The following is an 18,814-nucleotide window of genomic DNA, read 5'->3' on the forward strand; positions in this document are numbered from 1 at the left end:
TGGTTAACCAGTAGAAATCTGTGGTTGTTTATAATCTATGGAAATTCCTGAAAGTAACAGGCTCAGAGCTTCTAAAAAATAGCTAAGTAGAATCAACAGTTCATAAATGAATACAGAAAAACCCTAGTTGCTTTAATTACTAAGTATTAATATTGTTATTATTTTTAAAGTTTTCATTGAGAAATAAAGTTTATGTTTTAAAGATGGTTTAACTCAGGTGGGGGTTTTAGTTCAGTGGTATAGCACATGACTATCACGGGTAAGGGCCAAGGTTTGCATATGTGTGCACGCATGTACACATGAGGATGATTTAACTCTTCCAGGTGGAGAAGACCACCTATTTAGGAATAGCAAATGACCATGCCATATTGTAGAATAAATGCACCTCCAGAATGTCATGTTTTCATTTGATGCTCATTGATTTGGATTAATCCTGTTTTACAGTTAATATTTAAATTAAAAACACAGAAAGTTTGACTTTAAGCCATTTTGTTACCTGTAACATTCCTACAGTAAATTATAAAAGTCAATTACACTAGTATGGATGAATCGTAGCACTCATCTTTACTGAAGAATTTTAAAGTTCAACAAAAAGGGGATGAGGAAACTATTTTATGTATAGGAACACTGATAGCATAGGTTAAAAATATTATACATGTAGAAAAGAACATAAATTTATTATTAAAGAAAAATACAGAATATCCAAATGTATTTGTAATGCCTACCAAATTTCAAATATGCCTGGACCATCTATAAGTTAAGGAAAGAAAATTTTAAGTATACAATTTACACAATAAAAACCCAAACTGAACATACATGGTTAAAAATATATGTTAACATCCAACAATTAGTGTAGCATAGAAAATAAACAGATCCAGCAGAGGCTTATTTTTGATTCCAACTGCCTTTGTAGAAAAATTCAAAGAGGAATAACAAAAAAAAATGTTAAATGAAAATACATATGCAATTATTCCCATGTTACTACCCTTTTCCTAGCATTGTTGTTCTGGCGCATCAATCCTGAGTACTCTAACTTTTGATTTATAATGATACTCCTTCAAATATAATTTCATAGAAGTAGGAATTGGAAGGGCATCAATACCATCATAAGTTGTACAATTACAAATAACTGTTCTGCAAATATGCTGCAGGGAAAAGGGGAAAGTCCGAATTAAAGGAGTGGATAAAAGTGGTTCAAAGAACATACAGGCGCTTGGGTCCTTATAATGTTCCAGGAGCCCAGTAATATCAGGAGAATGGAAGACACAAGGATCATGTGCATCAAAGCTAAAGTTGTGATTCCATTGTTCAATTCTAGCATGGAGAGAACGACTATAGCGTCTAAAACTAACAGAGAATAAATAGTCTTCCTGTGCTGAGTCTCGAAGTAAAAAGGTACCTTCTGGTTTTCCTTCTAGTAGAGCTTCAGCTGCATATTTATCCATAACTCCCCAGTAACATGGATTGTTATTGATCTGAAGGAGGTCTGGTACAAGACAGTGAACATAATCAATCTGGGTGTGGTACTTAGGAGGTGTTTCCAACTGTAGGATATCATCATCCATTTCCCATTTGGGTTTGTTTCTTTTTCTGGAACTTGTGCAAAGTGTTATAATTTCATCATCTGAATCCATATCACTATCTTCTATACTGTTATTTGGACCTAGATTCATCATAGAGCCAGTCATGGGACCACCTCTACATGAAGCATTGTTGGTAGTTACGACACAAGGTTGAACATTGGTATGAGAGAAACAGTTTACATCTTCCAAGTTTCTTCGTTTTAGCTGACCATCCCTCAATTCACTCTGAGACAAGTCTGTGCTTACCCATTCATCTGATTTGGGACTTATAGGAGCAGTGTGTCGTTTAATAAAATGCCATCTGAAGGCTAAATCTGATCGAGGTGGAAAAGGACACTTATCTAACATTAGTTCACTGATATGAATTTTTCTTTTAGATGGAAGCCCGGAAGAGTGCCGACTACTACAATTCTTTATTGGAAAACACTGCCCCACAGCATCTTGCAATTTTTGTTTAAGAGATCGGCCTAAAAATCTATGACCACAGGAATGATCTAAGTCCAACTCAATGGATGAACAGCTGTGATTTCTTTCTTGGCTCCTTAAAGGAACTTCAGTTTTCTCTATAGTATCCACTGTTTCAGCATCTGAACAACTCTCACTCTTTTTGGACCAAGACAACTTCTTTCCACTCCACACATAACCATCCTTTCTGTCAGCGCTTCTACTTCGACTAGTTTTGGGTCTTACATCTATATTTTTACTATTATTTTCACTACTTTCTGCCATTTTAACAAATTTATCCACAGATTCCAGTGTTATAAATACTGCTTTTTCAGTTTTTCTGACAGGATGTTTCTTCTGAGCACTTTCCGGATGTATCTAAAAGAGGGGAAAAAAAGTCATTAGCGATGTTTTATCCACCTTTTATTTATAATATAAAGCCCCAATTAGACACAGATGGAAACATAATTAGTACACGAAAAAGATGAGTACTGGCTATGTTGAAAGCAGTCCCAAGTGTTTTGTTCCCACTAAATGTAATCTTGGAGTTCCACAGTCAAGAGTCTAAGGTTCTGTTCCATAGCTCATTTCCAATGTGTATCAGAAAAAGCCATGTCTGCTCTCTCAGCTATAACACAGGCTTAAATCTGAATAATTTCTAGTCTTGAAGTGTATTTCCTGCCTCTTTCTTTTCATTTTATTTTAAAATTTCACAACAGATCAGTGAATTTTTTGTTTGTTTGTTTTTGTGGTGCTGGGGATCGAACCCAGGGTCTCATGCATGCTAGGCAGACACTCTACCACTGAGCCACATCCCCATCCCTACATCAGTGAATTGTAAGAATTACAAGTCTTATATGCTGTCTACCCTATACTGTTCCTTTACTTCCTTCTTCTTGTTTCTGTTCCTATTGATTAAAATATGAACAATTTTAAGCTGCAAAGTTAAGAAAGTATTAAATAAATAATTACCACCAAGCAGTAGGAATATAGTTTTGTCAACACATGTCAACTTTACTACTAATTTATGCAGCTTTCTAGAAATATGGAATTAGACTTTTACTCTTGAACATTTCTTTTTAAGAGAGAGGTGAGAGAGAGGGAGAGAGAGAGAATTTTATTTTTAATATTTATTTCTTAGTTTTTGGCGGACACAACATCTTTGTTTGTATGTGGTGCTGAGGATGGAACCTGGGCCGCATGCATGCCAGGCAAGCCCGCTACCGCTTGAGCCACATCTCCAGCCCTCTTGAACATTTCTTGAAAACAAGTAGATTTCTATAGGATATTACCTCTCCTATAAAGTTGGGTAGACAGGATAGAATTTACATTGTAAAATACTGAGTTTCACAAAGACTCACGGCAATGATTGGTCATAAGTAGAATTAAAGTATTTTTCAGTGAAATAAGATTTTAAGTCAGAAACTAAGGGAAGAAGTTCTATAATCCCAAATATATTGCAGATGAATTTTGAGACTGGGAAAAACAGTTATGCAACATTCTGATTATGATTAAGTTTCTGACAATGCAAGAACATTAAAAATTCCAAGTCAAGTAACTCTCAGGCACTTGAATGCTTTTTTTTTTTTAATGGCACTAGGGATTAAACCCAGGGCCCTGTGCATGGGAGGCAAGCATTCTACCAACTGAGCTACATCCCCAGCCCTTGAATCCACTTTTAAAGTAGGTTTTGAAACAATCATATTATATGATTGAACATACTGGCAAACAAAATAATTTATAAGTGCTTAAAAGTGTGAATAAATGATACAGACTTTCCAAATAGAGTATTCCTCTTTTGGTGATTAGACTTATTATTTTTATATAATGAGCCCACTGATATATAATAATTTAAAATCCTTAGGGAAAAATGTTTCTAATCTAATTTTCAAAGATATACCATCACTTAGCAGAGCCAAAATTATATTCAACAATAACTTTGCTTATTTATTGACTAAATTCCACTGGACAAACAATAAGCAGAAGCAACAAAGCTAGCTATAGAATATGAAAATTCACTAAGGTTTGTATCAGAATAGCAGTTTATTAGCTGTATGACCAACTTTACTGGACTGGGTGAATTTCTTAATCTTGCCTCCTTGCTGCCTCTTAATTATGACAATTCTTTTTTTTATATCTTCTATTCTTGATAATATTCCTACCTTTACCAGGGTCCTGCTTCAGTATTTCTTTCTTAATTCTTCATTGTCTTCAAAATTCACCAAAGTCTCCTTATAAAATCTTGATTTTAATGCTTCCTTAAAAATTTCCTAACGAGTAGGAAATTGGATTTCCCCTCAAAATGAAAATAGTTTTTTCCCCAATTATACAAAAAATAATTGTAAAGTTTGAAAATGGCTGAGTGAATTATTCTTTCCTCAGAAGTCAGCCCAAAACAATAAGAGAAAATAAAAAGTAAAATCACAAACCTAGGGCTAGAGGTGTAGCTCGGTGGTAGAACGCTCACTTAGCAAGTGCGAGGCTCTGGTTGCCAAGGGAAAAAAGTCCACAAACCTCATCTCCAACAAACTATCAGATAATCTATAACCTGAGAAAATAGAGGAGCAATAACTGACTCAGTGGCAGAGAGCTGGGTGTAGAGGTGACATGGATAAAAAGGAAGCCAACAGAGCAGGCAAAGTTCAGGACCTTTAGGCACGAAGTGCTACAGAAAGTGTGGGCAAAGAAAAGGAAGGAAAATTGAAAGGTTTGTTGAAAATTTGTCTAAGAACTGTTAGATTTCTTAGGTTTTTACTCCCATACTTAGAGACATTTATTATTTGACAAACTAAACCAGAGGTTCAGGACTTTGGATACCAGACATAGGAAAGTACAGAGGGGAAGCTGGGGACTAAAAATAGAAGGACTAAATAAAAAGTGTTTTTAGTCCCTTCATCCACGTAACTCCCAGAACTCTGGTGAGCAAGCTTACACTTCCCTACTAGAACAAGAGAACATACTTTTTTCTTTTCTTTTCTATTTTTAAAGAATCTAGCCTTTAGTTATTTATTTTATGCGGTGCTAAGGATTGAACCCAGGGCCTCACCTGTGCTGGGAAGCACTCTACTACTGAGCTACAATCCCAGCCCAGGAGAACATACTTTGCTAGGAAACAAAGTGGTCAAAGAGAAAAGACATAGATGCTGAGAGCTGGGAAACCACTAATAAAAAGCCAGAAGGCCACACAAGCATGCCCTGAAGCTCACCTCTACACAGCCCCGCCTACACACACACACATACACAATCCAGGAAGCATAGTTGTGCTCTACTCACAGATGATCAGGTTTTAGGAAAACTTCTAACATAAATGATTTAGGAAAACTTCTAACATAAATGACAGACCAAAACATAAAGTTTGAAAAAACACTAAACTGTGGAAGGATTAGACAATAAAAACAGATTTCTGAGCCTCGGTGGTAAAGTGGCACTTTGCAGGAGGGAGGCCCGTGTTCCATCCACAGCACCACAAAAATAAATAAACAAACAAACAAACAAATAAATAAATACTGGTTTCTTCCAAGTTAACAGAAGTTATTACAACTATGAATAAGACATAAGAAGGAGGTGAGGACAATTGGAAATTAAAAATGATTGCTGAGAAAAATTTGGAGGATAAGTTGAAGAAATAGAAAAAATAATGGTTAAATAGGCAGGGAAAAAATTAGAGGATCAATATAGGTATTTCAGAGAAAACAATAATAAAATGGAGAGGTAAAATTACCAAAGAAACAATACTGGAAATTTTCCTAGTGAACATACTGAATCACTATGGTTGCTGCACAATTCTAGATTGTATTAAGCCAATTAAGATCTGGAAGATAGCCCCCCCCAAAAAAACTCATACCTAAAGGACATGAGCTTCCATAACGAAAGAGCCTACTGAGCATCTAAGTACACAGACTGAGTAGCCCTAATATGAAAATCTGAAATGCTCCAAAATCAGAAACTTTTTGAGCATAAATATGATGCCACAAGTAGAAAATTCCACACCTGACTTCATGTGATTACATCACAGTCAAAATACAGGCCCATAAAAATACTGTGTAAAATTACCTTATATGTATAAAGTTTATATGTTTAGACTTAAACCCCATCCCAAAGATATTTCATTATGTACATGCAAATATTTCAAAATCTGAAATGGGAAATAATTCTCATCCTAGGGAACACTGAACCTGTGCTGAAGACTTCCTGAGAAGGAAAGAGTTATAATCAAAGGACTACAAATAAAATGGTATTTGGTTTCTCAACAACACTGGAAGCTAGAAATTAGTTTCCTACCTTGAAGAGATAACCAGTCTAACTATCAGTAAAATATGAGGTTAAAATAAATTGTCAGACATGCAAATTTTAACCCATATTAGATAATATATTCTTCCTGTAAATTCTAACCCAAAGAAGATGTGTGATAGGGAAAAAGAAATGTGAGTTCTGGGGAGCAAGAAGGGAATCTCTTGAGGGTGTGTGTGTGTAGGGGAGGGTTTAGAGCTGCTAGAGGGTAATCAGCCCAAATAACCACACAAGGACAAAGGCTCCAAGGTGAAGGATCTTGAGGAGAAAATAGATTGACTTTTAGAAAATTTAGAGTGTGAAAGCAAATGGAAAAAGGACTACGTAACAAATCATTACAGAAAAATAAGAAAGTTATCCAAGAAAATAGGAGCTGCAGGTATAGCTGTGTGGTAGAAGGCTTGGCAAGCAAGTGTAAAGCTCTGGATTAGATATCCAGCATCACCAATAACGGGGGGGGGGGGGGGGAACACATAAAAACCACCTGCTCAGCAGTGCATGTTATTTAAGTATTCATCAAAATTATGATATAACTAATGTGAGGATGCAAAGAGAGAGAGGATAGAAGTAAATTCCTATTCACCAAAAGAGGAATTCAACACAACGTGTAAAAATTGCTGAATCACAAAAAGCATAAATATACTATTTAGAAAGATGAAGGTAAAAAAATCAAAGAGTTAAAATATTTGAAAGTAGAACCAAGTGACAACTATCATAATCTCATCAACTGGCAGTATCTGTTTTAACATTTTCAGTATCTTTATATACATATATGGCAAGAATGTGGTTTCATAGCACAGAGATGGCAGGTATTAGAAACACGGTTTGAGTCCAATCCTGTTTTGTACTATGTGTATGATCTAGACACCTCAATGCATCCAACTGCAAAATGGATGCTATTTCCCCAGGGTACTGGGGATGAAATAATTTACATAAAGTAATCAGTTTAACCATGGAAATGCATTAAGTTAAATAAATGTTAAAATATACTTTTTTGGGGGCTAGGGTTGTGGCTCAGCGGTAGAGGACTCACCTAGCATGTGCGGGCTCTTGGTTCGATCCTAAGCACCGCATAAAAATAAATAAAGGCATTGTGTCCAAATACAATTTAAAAATAAATACTTAAAAAAATACTTTCATGTATTTATAAAACAGATATTGTTTTGTTAAAGTAACTAAGTCAGTTTTACAGAAAGTTCATAATGAAGAAATCACAGAATATCTCTATTCCAATACTTAATTATAAAAAAAATTTTTTCTAAGTATAATTTTGAGGAGAAAACCCAGTGTTTTAAAGTAAAAGACCAACATGCCAGATAACAGCTGAAATTCAATAGACCACAAAGCTATGGGAAAATTTGTCATTTACCCCCAGAGAACTAATCTCCAGACTTTCTCTATACAAGTTTACTTTGTTAAGGCTTACCAAATTTTAAGTAATAGGTACCAATTGATGGACTATCTATGGGTTTTAGGTGAACTTCTTACCTGTGCTAATGCTGCAGATGTCCATAAAAGAAAGTGAAAAATACCATTGTTTTAGGCCGAGTATTCCAAACATTTTCACACACTTCAGAGTGAAAATTTTCTTCTGTTTTGTATTCATCTCAGAATTATAGCCTTGAAAGTGAGGCCCCTAATAAATGACCAGTATAATTCCACATCTTGTACAACCACAAGAATGAGATCTTAATTAAAATAAGTTATACTCCATGTATGTATAACATGTCAAAATACACTCTTCTATCATGTATATATAAAAGAACAAATTTTAAAAATCTCTAATTTAATCCCAGTAGCAGCATCTGTCTCAGGTTACATATTCTTCTTAGCTTTTCATGTACAGATACTTGGTTGAAAATGAAAATGTAACTTGAAAATAGAGAAAAACAGATTAAATTTTGCTATGCCAAATATTTTAAGTATTTAAAATATTCCCTTTCAAAAGAAACTTCACTTAAAGTGTATAAAAATCTGTTCAGATCTCAAAGGATAAACCTTTAATAAGTTTAACAGGACTTGAGTTAGGCATTGTTGGTTATTATGTTTAAAGTGACTTTGATGATTCAAAACTTATAACAATAACTCATCTATCTTGGTAGTAGAAATATAATTAATGATGGCAACTATGTTGCATGATCTTGTATATGTTATAAATCTATAAATATTTTTATTTATAAATTAACAATATATTTCTAAATCGGATTGTCAAGTGCTCTGAACTAGGACCATTAATAATGGGCTGGCCCTACTTGAAAATTGTCAAGATTGACAGCCTTCAGTATTAAGACATATTCCTTTGGTTTGTTATCACTTCGTAAAGCAATGCAGATAAAATAAATGCAACAAACATGGAGACAAGGGGAAAAAAAACTGAGGAAAAAAAAAGTGAGGCCTCTGAGTTTGATCCTGAGTACTAAAAAAAATTATTAGAGTTTCACATAAAATTTTCCTAGCTATTATTTTGCTAGAAAACTATGAGTTCATGCTCAAAATCACTTTTGTAAAATGTTGTTCTCCCTTATCTTATATGTGGTCCAGTGTGGGGAGCTACATTGAGTTACCATGCCTTCTAGTCCTGATGCACCACAAGGAACTGTAAGATCACTGTAGTCTGGTGTGATAGTGCCATGATTCCTGACTCAAGTTTTTTTCCCCACTCAGATAGCAAGGGCAGTCTTCTGAAAAGGTATACCCCTGTGGTTGAGCTACACTCATCTATTCTTTTGTAATGCTACCCCTGTGCCCTATTTGGGATAGAATGTTCCATGGAAAATCCCTTTGTATGTCCCCTTCTCTTGCTCTGCCTTTGGGTGTGGCCTTCCCAGATGTCAGTCAATCTGCAGACAGCAGACATCATGAAGTTAGACTCCCCCCACCCCCAAACCTGACCTCTTGCCTCATTTGAATGGCTTCTCCCCAATAAAAGGGTTCAGCACGTATTCTCTCTCTTTCCATGGACCCCTAAGATCAGAGAAGCCATCAGAGGACCCAAAGAAAAAGGTATCTCTGTTTCTTGTGTGACCTTGACTGTTTAGTTGTGAGACACAACAGTCCAGAATGTCACTGAATTATTATAGTTTTCAAAGTAGGAAGAAAATTTAATTTCTAATTATATTTGTCTAAAAAGTAAAAAAAAAAATAAGATTAAATTGAATATATGGCTGACAATGTTACCATCCCTCATTGTCATATGTTCACTTATCTGATGGTATGCAGCTCTAGAGGGAAGAGTGGGAGTCCCAAGAGCTGTCAAGTTAAGGCAGTCTTCCTTACTTTACTCACTATCAGAGTACTGCAACTGCTGCACATGATCTAGATTAGATTTGTGGACTATATTATTATTTAAAATTTTTTTAGTTGTTGATAGACCTTTATGTGTGCTACCACTGAGCCTCAGCCCCAGACTAGGACTGTATTATTTTAAAAGAAACTTTACAATACTTTGTAATAAGATATAACCATAGAAATCTTACTACACACAAAACTTGCTAGTTAATTCAAGGCAAAGTACTTACATAACTTGTTGAGCTTTTATGAGGAGTTAAGCATTTTTCTTCCACAAAATGACAAGTGCTCCAAATTTAAGACCTTTACTAAGATTCTCAGAAGGTATTTAGCAAATAGGTATATTTTGAAAACATCCATGCATTTCATCAGTAATGTCATAATATAAGTAAACTCTTCATAGTTTTTCTGTGACTGATTACTTCAGGGTATGTTTTCAATTTATATTCCAAAATTTTTCAATATTAAAAATGAACTCTGCATTAGCAAGCAATAATTTCTAGAATTCATCCATGCAATATTCCTCTTTCTGTGTATGAGTCTTTACCAGAGAACATATCCTTTCTCCTTCTGGAATCTTTGTCACTTTCACAGAGCTCAACCTCATCTGCTTCATTTTAGAGACCAAGACCTGCACTTATCACATGTGAACCAAACATACAGGTGGCAGATGTGGGGCCCCAGAGCTCACCTCCCTCCCTATTCTCCTTTCTCATCTTCCTCTGGACTCACCACTGATACAGAATATCAGCAGCACCAGGAGCTGAGCAAAGCACTTCATTTTTATCCCCCCGCCACACACACACACACTTTTTAGTGGTACATTACAGTTGTACATATTGATGGGATTTGTTGTTACATATTCATACTAGTACTCAATGTAACAATATAACTTAGTCAATATCACTCCTCAGCATTTCCCCCCTCCCTCCCTCCCCCTCAACCCTTGGTCCTTTTTTTTCTATTGATTTCCCTTTGATTTTTAGGAGATCAAGCCCCACCACTGTTTTTCTTTTTCCTCTCCAGCTTCTGCATAGGAGAGAAAATATAACCCTCTGAGTTTGTCCTATTTTGCTAACATCATGGTGTTTGGTTCCATCCATCTTTCTGCAAATGCCATAATTTCATTTTTCTTTATGGCTGAATAAAACTCCATTGTGTATATATATCATATTTTCTTTATCAGTTCATTTGTTGATGGACACCTAAGCCGGTTCCATAGTTTGGTTATTGTGAATTGTGCTATTTATAGGTAATCTCTTAACAATTACTGAGGCAGTAAATTTTCTGCATTTATGTGCCAGATGCAGTGGTCACATCTGTAATCCTAGCAACTTGGGAGGATGAGGCAGGAGGATCACAAGTTCAAGAATATCCTCAGCAACTTAGCAAGGCCCTGTCTCAAAATAAAAAATAAAAAGGGCTGAGGATGTAACTCAGTGGTAAAGGCACCCCTGGATTCAATCCTCAGTACCAAAACCAAACCAAAACAAACAAAAAAACCAACATTTGCTATGAAGACATCTTACTAGGAAAAAAGATACTCAGAATTTCCTTCTTTGTTATTTGATTTTGTTATAAAAAGTCATAACAATAATGAAACTCTTATTTCTTTACACTTGCCTATGGGGAAAGAAAATTTTCTAACCTCTTACACAAGTTTCACTAACTCAAAATTCTTAAAAATACAAAATTCAATCATACTGCTCTCAATAAAGATAAAATTATTTTTATTTATTACAAAGACCAAAAAATTTTTAAGAGAGGTGCTTTGGTGTTTGCCTATATATGTAAACTCCAAATGTAAAAAGAAAGTGTAGAATTCTGAATCGAAATGAGATTAATTCTTGAGATTTTATTTTAATTACATTTTTTATGGTGCTGGGGATTGAACTTGGGCCTCTTGTATGTCAGGCAAGTGCTCTGCTACTAAACTACATCCTGAGCCCAATTCTTAGAATTTTAATAATCTCTGCATAAACGAAGTAGGAGATCAAAATGATATATTTTGAAATGATGGCTTTACTACCAATTTGTGATAGACATCAAAGATAATAGCTTGAAAGAGTCTGACAAATTGTCTATGTATTTTTTGCAGTGCTGAGAACTAAACCCAGGTAAGTAGGCATACTGAAATTGAAGATCTTTGTTAGTGGTTGCAAAGACCTTTTTTTTTTCTTTTTTCTTTGTTTGGTACCAGGGATTGAACTCAGGGGATTTGTTGTTACATATTCATACCTGAATCACTGAGCCATATCTCCAGTCCTATTTTGTATTTTATTTAGAGACAGGATCTCACCAAGTTGCTTTGGGCCTTGCTTTTGCTGAGGCTGGCTTTGAACTTGAGATTCTCTGATCTCAGTATCCTGAGTCGCTGAGATTACACGTTTGTAATCCCAGCGTTTTTTTATTTGTTTGTTTGTTTTTTAAATGAAGGCAAAAGAATCCCTCATTCAATAATTAATTTCTTATGAGGGAGATATGTTACACTGCCCTGGGGAGTAAACTGTGACATTTAAAAAAATCATTATTTCTTAGTGAGCAAGAGGCACATGTTTAAAGAGAGAGTTTACATAATAAATGCTCTGTCAAGAAAGCAAGTTCCGGGGAGGGGGTTGTGGCTCAGTGGCAGAGCACTTGCCTAGCAAATGTGAGGTACTGGGTTCAATCCTGAGCACCACATAAAAATAAATGAATATAATAAAGCTACTGTGTCCATCTACAACTAAAAAAGTAAAAAATAAATTCTTAAAAAAAAAAAAAAGCAAGTTCCCAGATTCACTCTCCATTCGGTCCCAGGTTCTACCACCAACTGCAATGACAGGGATAACAAAATCAATGCCCACTGTGGCACTTTCATTAATAAATTAAATAATATTTAGTTCTACTCAATAAGACTAGGAAAGAGATTTTAGTTAAAGATTTCTATAGAAAACTATTAAAATATAATAATTAAGAAGTTAAACTTTCTCTGGAAAATTATTCTGTATTCTTTAGAATACTGGATAACAACATTATGTATTAATTTTTTTCACTTAACTACCTATATCTAAAATGCTGATCTACATCTAAGATCAGAATTCCCATAAATACTAGATTGAAATAAACTGATCCTATAAAGAATAATTCAGTATACTACATAAAGAATTCATAAATTCAGGGTAGTATTTCAGCCTGGGACTTTGCCTACTAAATTCATGATTCCAATTTTACCTGCTATCATGTGCCCAAAAACTCCTTGAAAGCATTCTGATCATAGTCCGTAATATTTGCATTAGATACTGGAGAAATATGTAGGCTCTGCAAATAGAATTTGTGGAATTTATTGGATAGCAGACAACAGATGAATTCCTTGAAATATTTTTTACAGAAAAAAATATGAAAATGAGTTTATTCACATGAGAAAAATATTTGAACTAAAAAAAATTTTCTCATTACAAAAGCAATACAGGTTAATTTTCCCATAAATATCTCCCTTTAAACAGATACCTAGGTCTCAAGAGACTTTACTGGATGGTAATTAAAAAAAAAAAAAAAGTAATCATTGGTTTAGTACCTTTGTACCCTTCCTTACCTCTTTCCCCCTTTTCTTTAGTGCCAGGGATTGAACCCAGGGGAGCTTAAACACTGAGCCACATCCCCAGCCCATGTTTTTGTTTTTTCCTTTGAGACAGGGACAGGGTCTTGATAAGTTGCTGAGGCTGACTTTAAATTTGAGATCCTTCTGTCTCAACCTCCTGAGCTGCTGGGATCACAGGCATGCACCACTGTGCCTGGCCTTCTACCTCTTCTACTTTCTTTCCCAATTACAGTTCGATTATGCCAGTGTTTCTAAATCTAGTAAACACTATTTCTGAAAGATGCTAATACATATTCTGCAGAGAAGTAGGTTTTAGTGCTTTTTCACATTGCATGGTAATCAGTTAATAAAACTGTATATTTCAAAATTGCTAAAATTTTTAATGTTGTCACTACAAAAACTACATCAGTGAGGTAAAAGATATACTAATCAGCTTAACTGAAGCATTCTATTAAAAAATACTTTGATTAAAACATCACATTGAGCCAGGAGCAGTGGTGTACATGAATTCTAGCTACTAGAGAGGCTGAGCTCAGCAGGAGGATTACAAAGTTTGAAGCCAGTCTGGACAACTTAGCCACTGTCTCAAAATAAAAAATAAAAAAAGCTGGGGATGTAGTTGAGTGGTAGAGAACCACTGTGTTCAGTCCCCAGCACCACCAAAAACATAAAATTAGAAAATAAAAATTAAAAAGTCACACTGTATCACATAATTACATATAATTATTTGTCCATTAAAAACAAATAATTAAGGGCCAGGGTTGTGTCTCAGTGGCAGACTGCTTGCCTAGCATATGTGAGGCACTGGGTTTGATCCCCAGCACTATATAAAAATAAACAAATAAAATAAAGATATTGTGTCTATCTACAACTAAAAAAATATTTTTAAAAACCAAACAAATAATTAATGATTGATACTAAAAAAATTCATATTCTGGGGAAAAAGAGGTCCCCTTTCAAATACATTTGGAAAATGCTTCTCCTCTGCAAGATTATAATACATACTTAACAAAAAGTTCTAAGAGGTACTTCAGTAAAGAAACCTGTTTATGCCAAGGTTTCCTATATTTAACTCTCCACAAACATTTTTTGTGGAACAAATTTTGGGGAAATTATTAAAACGAATGTATGTTTCCCGAGCTTACTAAGAATAAGTTGAAATGTCTAGTAACCTATTGTTAAAGAAGGTTAATGTGGAATGAAGAAAGTAGAAAACTAAGAGCTGGCAGTACATGGACTTCTAAAAGTAGAAGGACAATAGTATCTTAGAAAGCCGAATATAAAAGTTGTACTATTAAAACATTTTATGGAATAAATTGGAAAGATGTATTTTTCCCTTAAAAATTTATAATTTTTAATTATAAAAACGACATATACTCAGTAAGTAGTAAATCAATGTTCAGGGCTGGGGTTGTAGCTCAGTGGTAGAGCACTTGCTTAATGTGAGGCACTGGGTTTAATCCTCAGCACCACATAAAAATAAATAAATAAATAAAACAAAGGGTATTGTTTCCATCTACAAACCCCCCCCCCCCAAAAAAAACCAGAAATGTTCAGAAAAAAATTGAGAAGGTGCAAAAAAGGTTATAATTCAAGTACCTGGAAGTAAGCAATTCTGACATTTTGGCCTATTTCCCTGAACTCTTTCTTTCTATAAGACCAATTTAGTCTAAAAAGGAAATTTTAAAAAATTAAAAACCCATAAAAATTAAGAACCTACAGTTATTCACTATCCCATATTTAAAATCACCACAGTGCAGATGAAATAGCATGAGTTGCTAAATTGTAAAATGGTAGGTAAACTCAGACCTTGCCATTCATAGATATGTCACCTCCTTTAAAAAAAATCTCTGGGAATATATTTAGTGGTAAGATATTTGCCTGGCACGTGTGAAGCCCTGGGTTTAATCTCTAGCAAGGAGGGGAAACAAACAAACAAAAACCCTCTGCCTCATTTGGCTTCACTTTTCTCACTGTAAAATCTGCACGTTTTAACTGCCAGGATTAAAACATATGAAAAAAACATACTGAGATTAATGAAAATGTTATTACTCAGAAGTTTTCTAAAAATGACATGATAAAAGTGCCAAAATCAAGGAAAAAGGAAAGAGAGGAAATAAAGGCTATATATAAGGCAGAAAATCTGAACAAAAACATACTTAAAAATCTGAATTTAGGAGATTCCAGAATTTCTGAAATGTCATAAAACCTTTTCTATTACTCCTAATATTATGGTCCATTAAAAAAGTTTTACACTTTTAAATTACTTAAAAATAACATGGGTGAAAATCACAAGCTTTTAATGACCCAAAATTTGTAGTTTCATGTAAGCTAACTAATAGTACTAATAGTAGTGGTACTGAAATAACAAGCAAGTTTTTTTTTTTTTTTTTTTTTTTTAAACATTTTTTACCTTAGTTCTCGGCAGACACAGCATCTTTATTGGTATATGGTGCTGAGGATCGAACCCGGGCCGCACGCATGCCAGGCGAGCGCGCTACCGCTGAGCCACATCCCCAGCGCCAAGTTTTTTTTTTTTAACTGATTATAGATTATTCTTTTCACTACTTTACAATTACATATGCTTACTTACATGTAAGGTTGAGTAACAAGTTTCACCTACAAACTAGTAAAAAGGAATTCTAGATTTAAATAAAATTCGTTTTTATGTCCTGATGTTTTTAAATTCTAAGTTTTATGGCAATAACTATTATTTGGAGAGACTGTGGTAGGATATCTTGGATTAGATAAAAAACCTATGCTCTGACAGGGCATTGAACCCAGGGGCTGAGCCACATCCCCAACCCTTTTTATGTTTTATTTTTGAGAAAGGGTCTCCTTAAGTTGCTAGGGCCTTTTGTAAGTTGCTGAGGCTGGCTTTGAACTTGCAATCTTCCTGCCTCAACTTCCTGGAATTACAGGTATGTACTACCACCCCTATTAGGTGTGTGGTTTTAGATAAACCATGATCTTTCCAACTCTTAAGTTTTTCATTTATGAAATATTTATTATATCTGTCTTGCAGTGGTAAAAATCAACCTAGTAATGTCAACATGAGATTTAAATACTGTTTGTTTGTGTTTTTTTTTTTTTTTTTTTTTTTTTTTGCCAGAATTGGGTATTTGGAATAAGGTGACTTTTACTGTATCATACCATTTTACACCTTACTATGTGCAATAATATCTACCACCAAAGTAAGTAAGTTAGTAATTTTCAGGATACATTCGGAGATAGAAATTTTCAGACTTCTAATCTGCCTTCAATGTTATTTTTTCAATACTTTGTTCTCCTGAGCTCTGGTTATCCTCTCTTCTAGTCTTATCTTTCAAAGGATTACTAATTTTTACATGGAGTACATATTTTATTGAAAAGGCATTTTTAAAACTCCTTCCATAAGGCAATACCAATATATCCTCTTGGATAAATTGTTAAGATTTAGATAATATTACCATTGGTAGAATGGTGATATATCGGTTTTCTCACCCTACTGCCCTTGAGACCAACAATATCTGTAAGCCTAAGGGTACTAAAGTCCTGACAACATAGCAGACTAACCTTCACGGCAAATGAATTTTCGACCTTGACTTAATTTTCAGCTAGTTCATTCAGTTACCTTCTCCTATGAGATATGCATGTTAATAAGGATGAACACATTCCTTTGGAAAATTTTGACACCTATATCAGTGACACAGCTAAATTGGTTTCTTTTAAAACAGCTATATTATCTCAAATTACCAGACAATTTTACTAATACAGTATTTAATTTACATAGGTTTCATAAATGCACTATCATCTTGTATATGTTGTTTCAGTTATCTATTTCCCTCAACAGAATCATGAACTCACTAAAGGCACTGACTTAAGCAAATGGAATTATGAAAACATACTATCAAAAGCAGGAACAAATCTTTTAATATTTAAAACATTTTACTGGATAATGATTTAAATCCACTTTAAACAAAACTACTACACACTCACCCAAAGTATCCCATTAATAATACAAGACATTAATAATAATGAATTTTATATATCCATTAGTATCTCCTATATACTCTAATTGGGTGCTACTAAGTACCATCTCCATTTCAGAGGCTAGGAATTTGACTTCGGGAGAGAACCATACTCAAGGTCACACAATGTGTCAAGAGTAAAATTAAAACCTTGGATTGTTCAATCCTAAAGCTGAATCTCATTCATACATGTGAAATCTACAAAGCAGAATTTTCTTTAATCTGTGAATCAAATGGCTTGATTGCTAAGGCACAAAAAAATGGACAGATTTATAGATACTCCATTTAAAACATTTTATAGCTATAACTCTTGTTTCAATTTGCAAATTCTTCTTATGCTGAGCTCTGAACAGTACTACTCTGAAATCTCATGATTTATTCAACATAGAGATGAATATTATGAGTTCATCTTGAACCACCCACTCTATCTAATGATATTAAATTACTTGGATAAAAAATTATGAATCAGTCTACCTAAAAAATGAATGATCTCTAAATAAAATTAATTCACTTAGAGAGCAGCATCTCAGGTACGTTTGCTCTTGTGGGAAATGAACAGTAGGTATTTCCCCACAATTCCAAGTTGTATTTGAGCCAATCACTCATCCTTTTCATTCATACACAAACCTTGGCGTCTAGCAAGCCTATTTGGAGCCCTAGTACCAAAAACAACCCCTCTTATGATGCCACCAAGGCAAGAACACCAATTTGTCTAACTGCGCTCTCAACTTTTCACAAAAGATAGATTGGAAAATAGGGAAATCTCTGCAACGGAAAGACGTCTCACTGAGGTAAAAAAAAAAAATGGTCTGACTGAAATTGAAAGGTGGGTACCATAAAAAAAAAAAATTCTCAAAGATAAATACTAACGAGAGATTGTCATTGTGAAGATATTCATCACAGACCAGTCTATCAATACGGAAAACGTAAAGACAAGAAAAGCATAAACTTGATGGTCAAGATCAAATGAAGCCTACAACAATAGGTCGTTTAATTTTAACTCTTCTTTTGGATCTAAACATACACTTCAGTGAACTTTAGTGGGATATGAATCGGGAAACAGAAGATACTTTTTAAAAGGGATCCCTGGATAGAGTCTCAAGAAATAAGTATTAATTCTTCATCTCTACAGAAGTGACACGCTGAGGGTACGAAATATGCCAAGATTAAAGGACCTCGCTTTATTCTTTTCTAGAGAAGAAATTAAAAGATCTGTCTCTAACTGTGTTCCAAGGAGGGGCTGGATCCGTCGCATGGGAGGACAGCCAGGAAGGAAAGAGCACGACCCCGGCTGCAAAGCCTGGCAGAGGCCACCCTTCCCCCACTCACCTCCCAAAGGGCAGCTTAACTGGGGCTGACCGAGTAATTGCCGCCATCACCATAGCCGTGGCTCTCAGCACACGTTCAAGTGGAGAAAGAAGGCCCAGCCACTCCTCGCACCTCCGGTGGATCCTACCAGGCGGTTGCCTTCCTGCCAATCCCGTGCCCCTCCCCTCGACGACCGGTTCCCGTCTGACTTCGCGGTCACCGCCTCCGCCGGCTACCCGGGCGCTGCCACCACTTCCGCGTTCAGCTCCCTCTTTTCCACGCTCACTGTCCCAGCAGCCGGTTCTTTGCCT

At 35.1% G+C, this 18,814-nt stretch overlaps 1 protein-coding gene and 1 non-coding gene across 3 annotated transcripts; both read right to left on the reverse strand.

Moving 5' to 3' along the window:
* Positions 1–692: 692 nt before the first annotated feature.
* On the reverse strand, positions 693–18,812 carry Socs4 (suppressor of cytokine signaling 4). 2 transcript variants are annotated; one of them, XM_026384135.2, is made up of 2 exons: positions 18,555–18,812; positions 693–2,405 (listed from the first exon to the last, which is right to left on the reverse strand). In XM_026384135.2, exon 2 carries the CDS (start codon positions 2,310–2,312, stop codon positions 993–995), a length of 1,320 nt encoding a protein of 439 aa, XP_026239920.1. In that variant the 5' UTR covers positions 2,313–2,405; positions 18,555–18,812; the 3' UTR covers positions 693–992. The 2 variants fall into 2 exon arrangements, with proteins under 2 accessions (XP_026239920.1, XP_026239919.1); XM_026384134.2 differs by having other exon boundaries at positions 18,525–18,812.
* Positions 2,774–2,846, reverse strand: Trnaa-agc (transfer RNA alanine (anticodon AGC)). Its single transcript has one exon. It is a non-coding gene; the product is annotated as a tRNA-Ala (tRNA).
* Positions 18,813–18,814: the final 2 nt, after the last annotated feature.

The sequence above is a fragment of the Urocitellus parryii genome, chromosome 6, assembly GCF_045843805.1.
Source record: "Urocitellus parryii isolate mUroPar1 chromosome 6, mUroPar1.hap1, whole genome shotgun sequence".
NCBI classification, from domain to species: Eukaryota; Metazoa; Chordata; class Mammalia; order Rodentia; family Sciuridae; genus Urocitellus; species Urocitellus parryii.

Bases quoted from the DNA above. Each gene is read 5' to 3' on its own strand.
- Socs4 (XM_026384135.2), bottom strand. From the start codon at position 2,312: ATGGCAGAAAGTAGTGAAAATAATAGTAAAAATATAGATGTAAGACCC.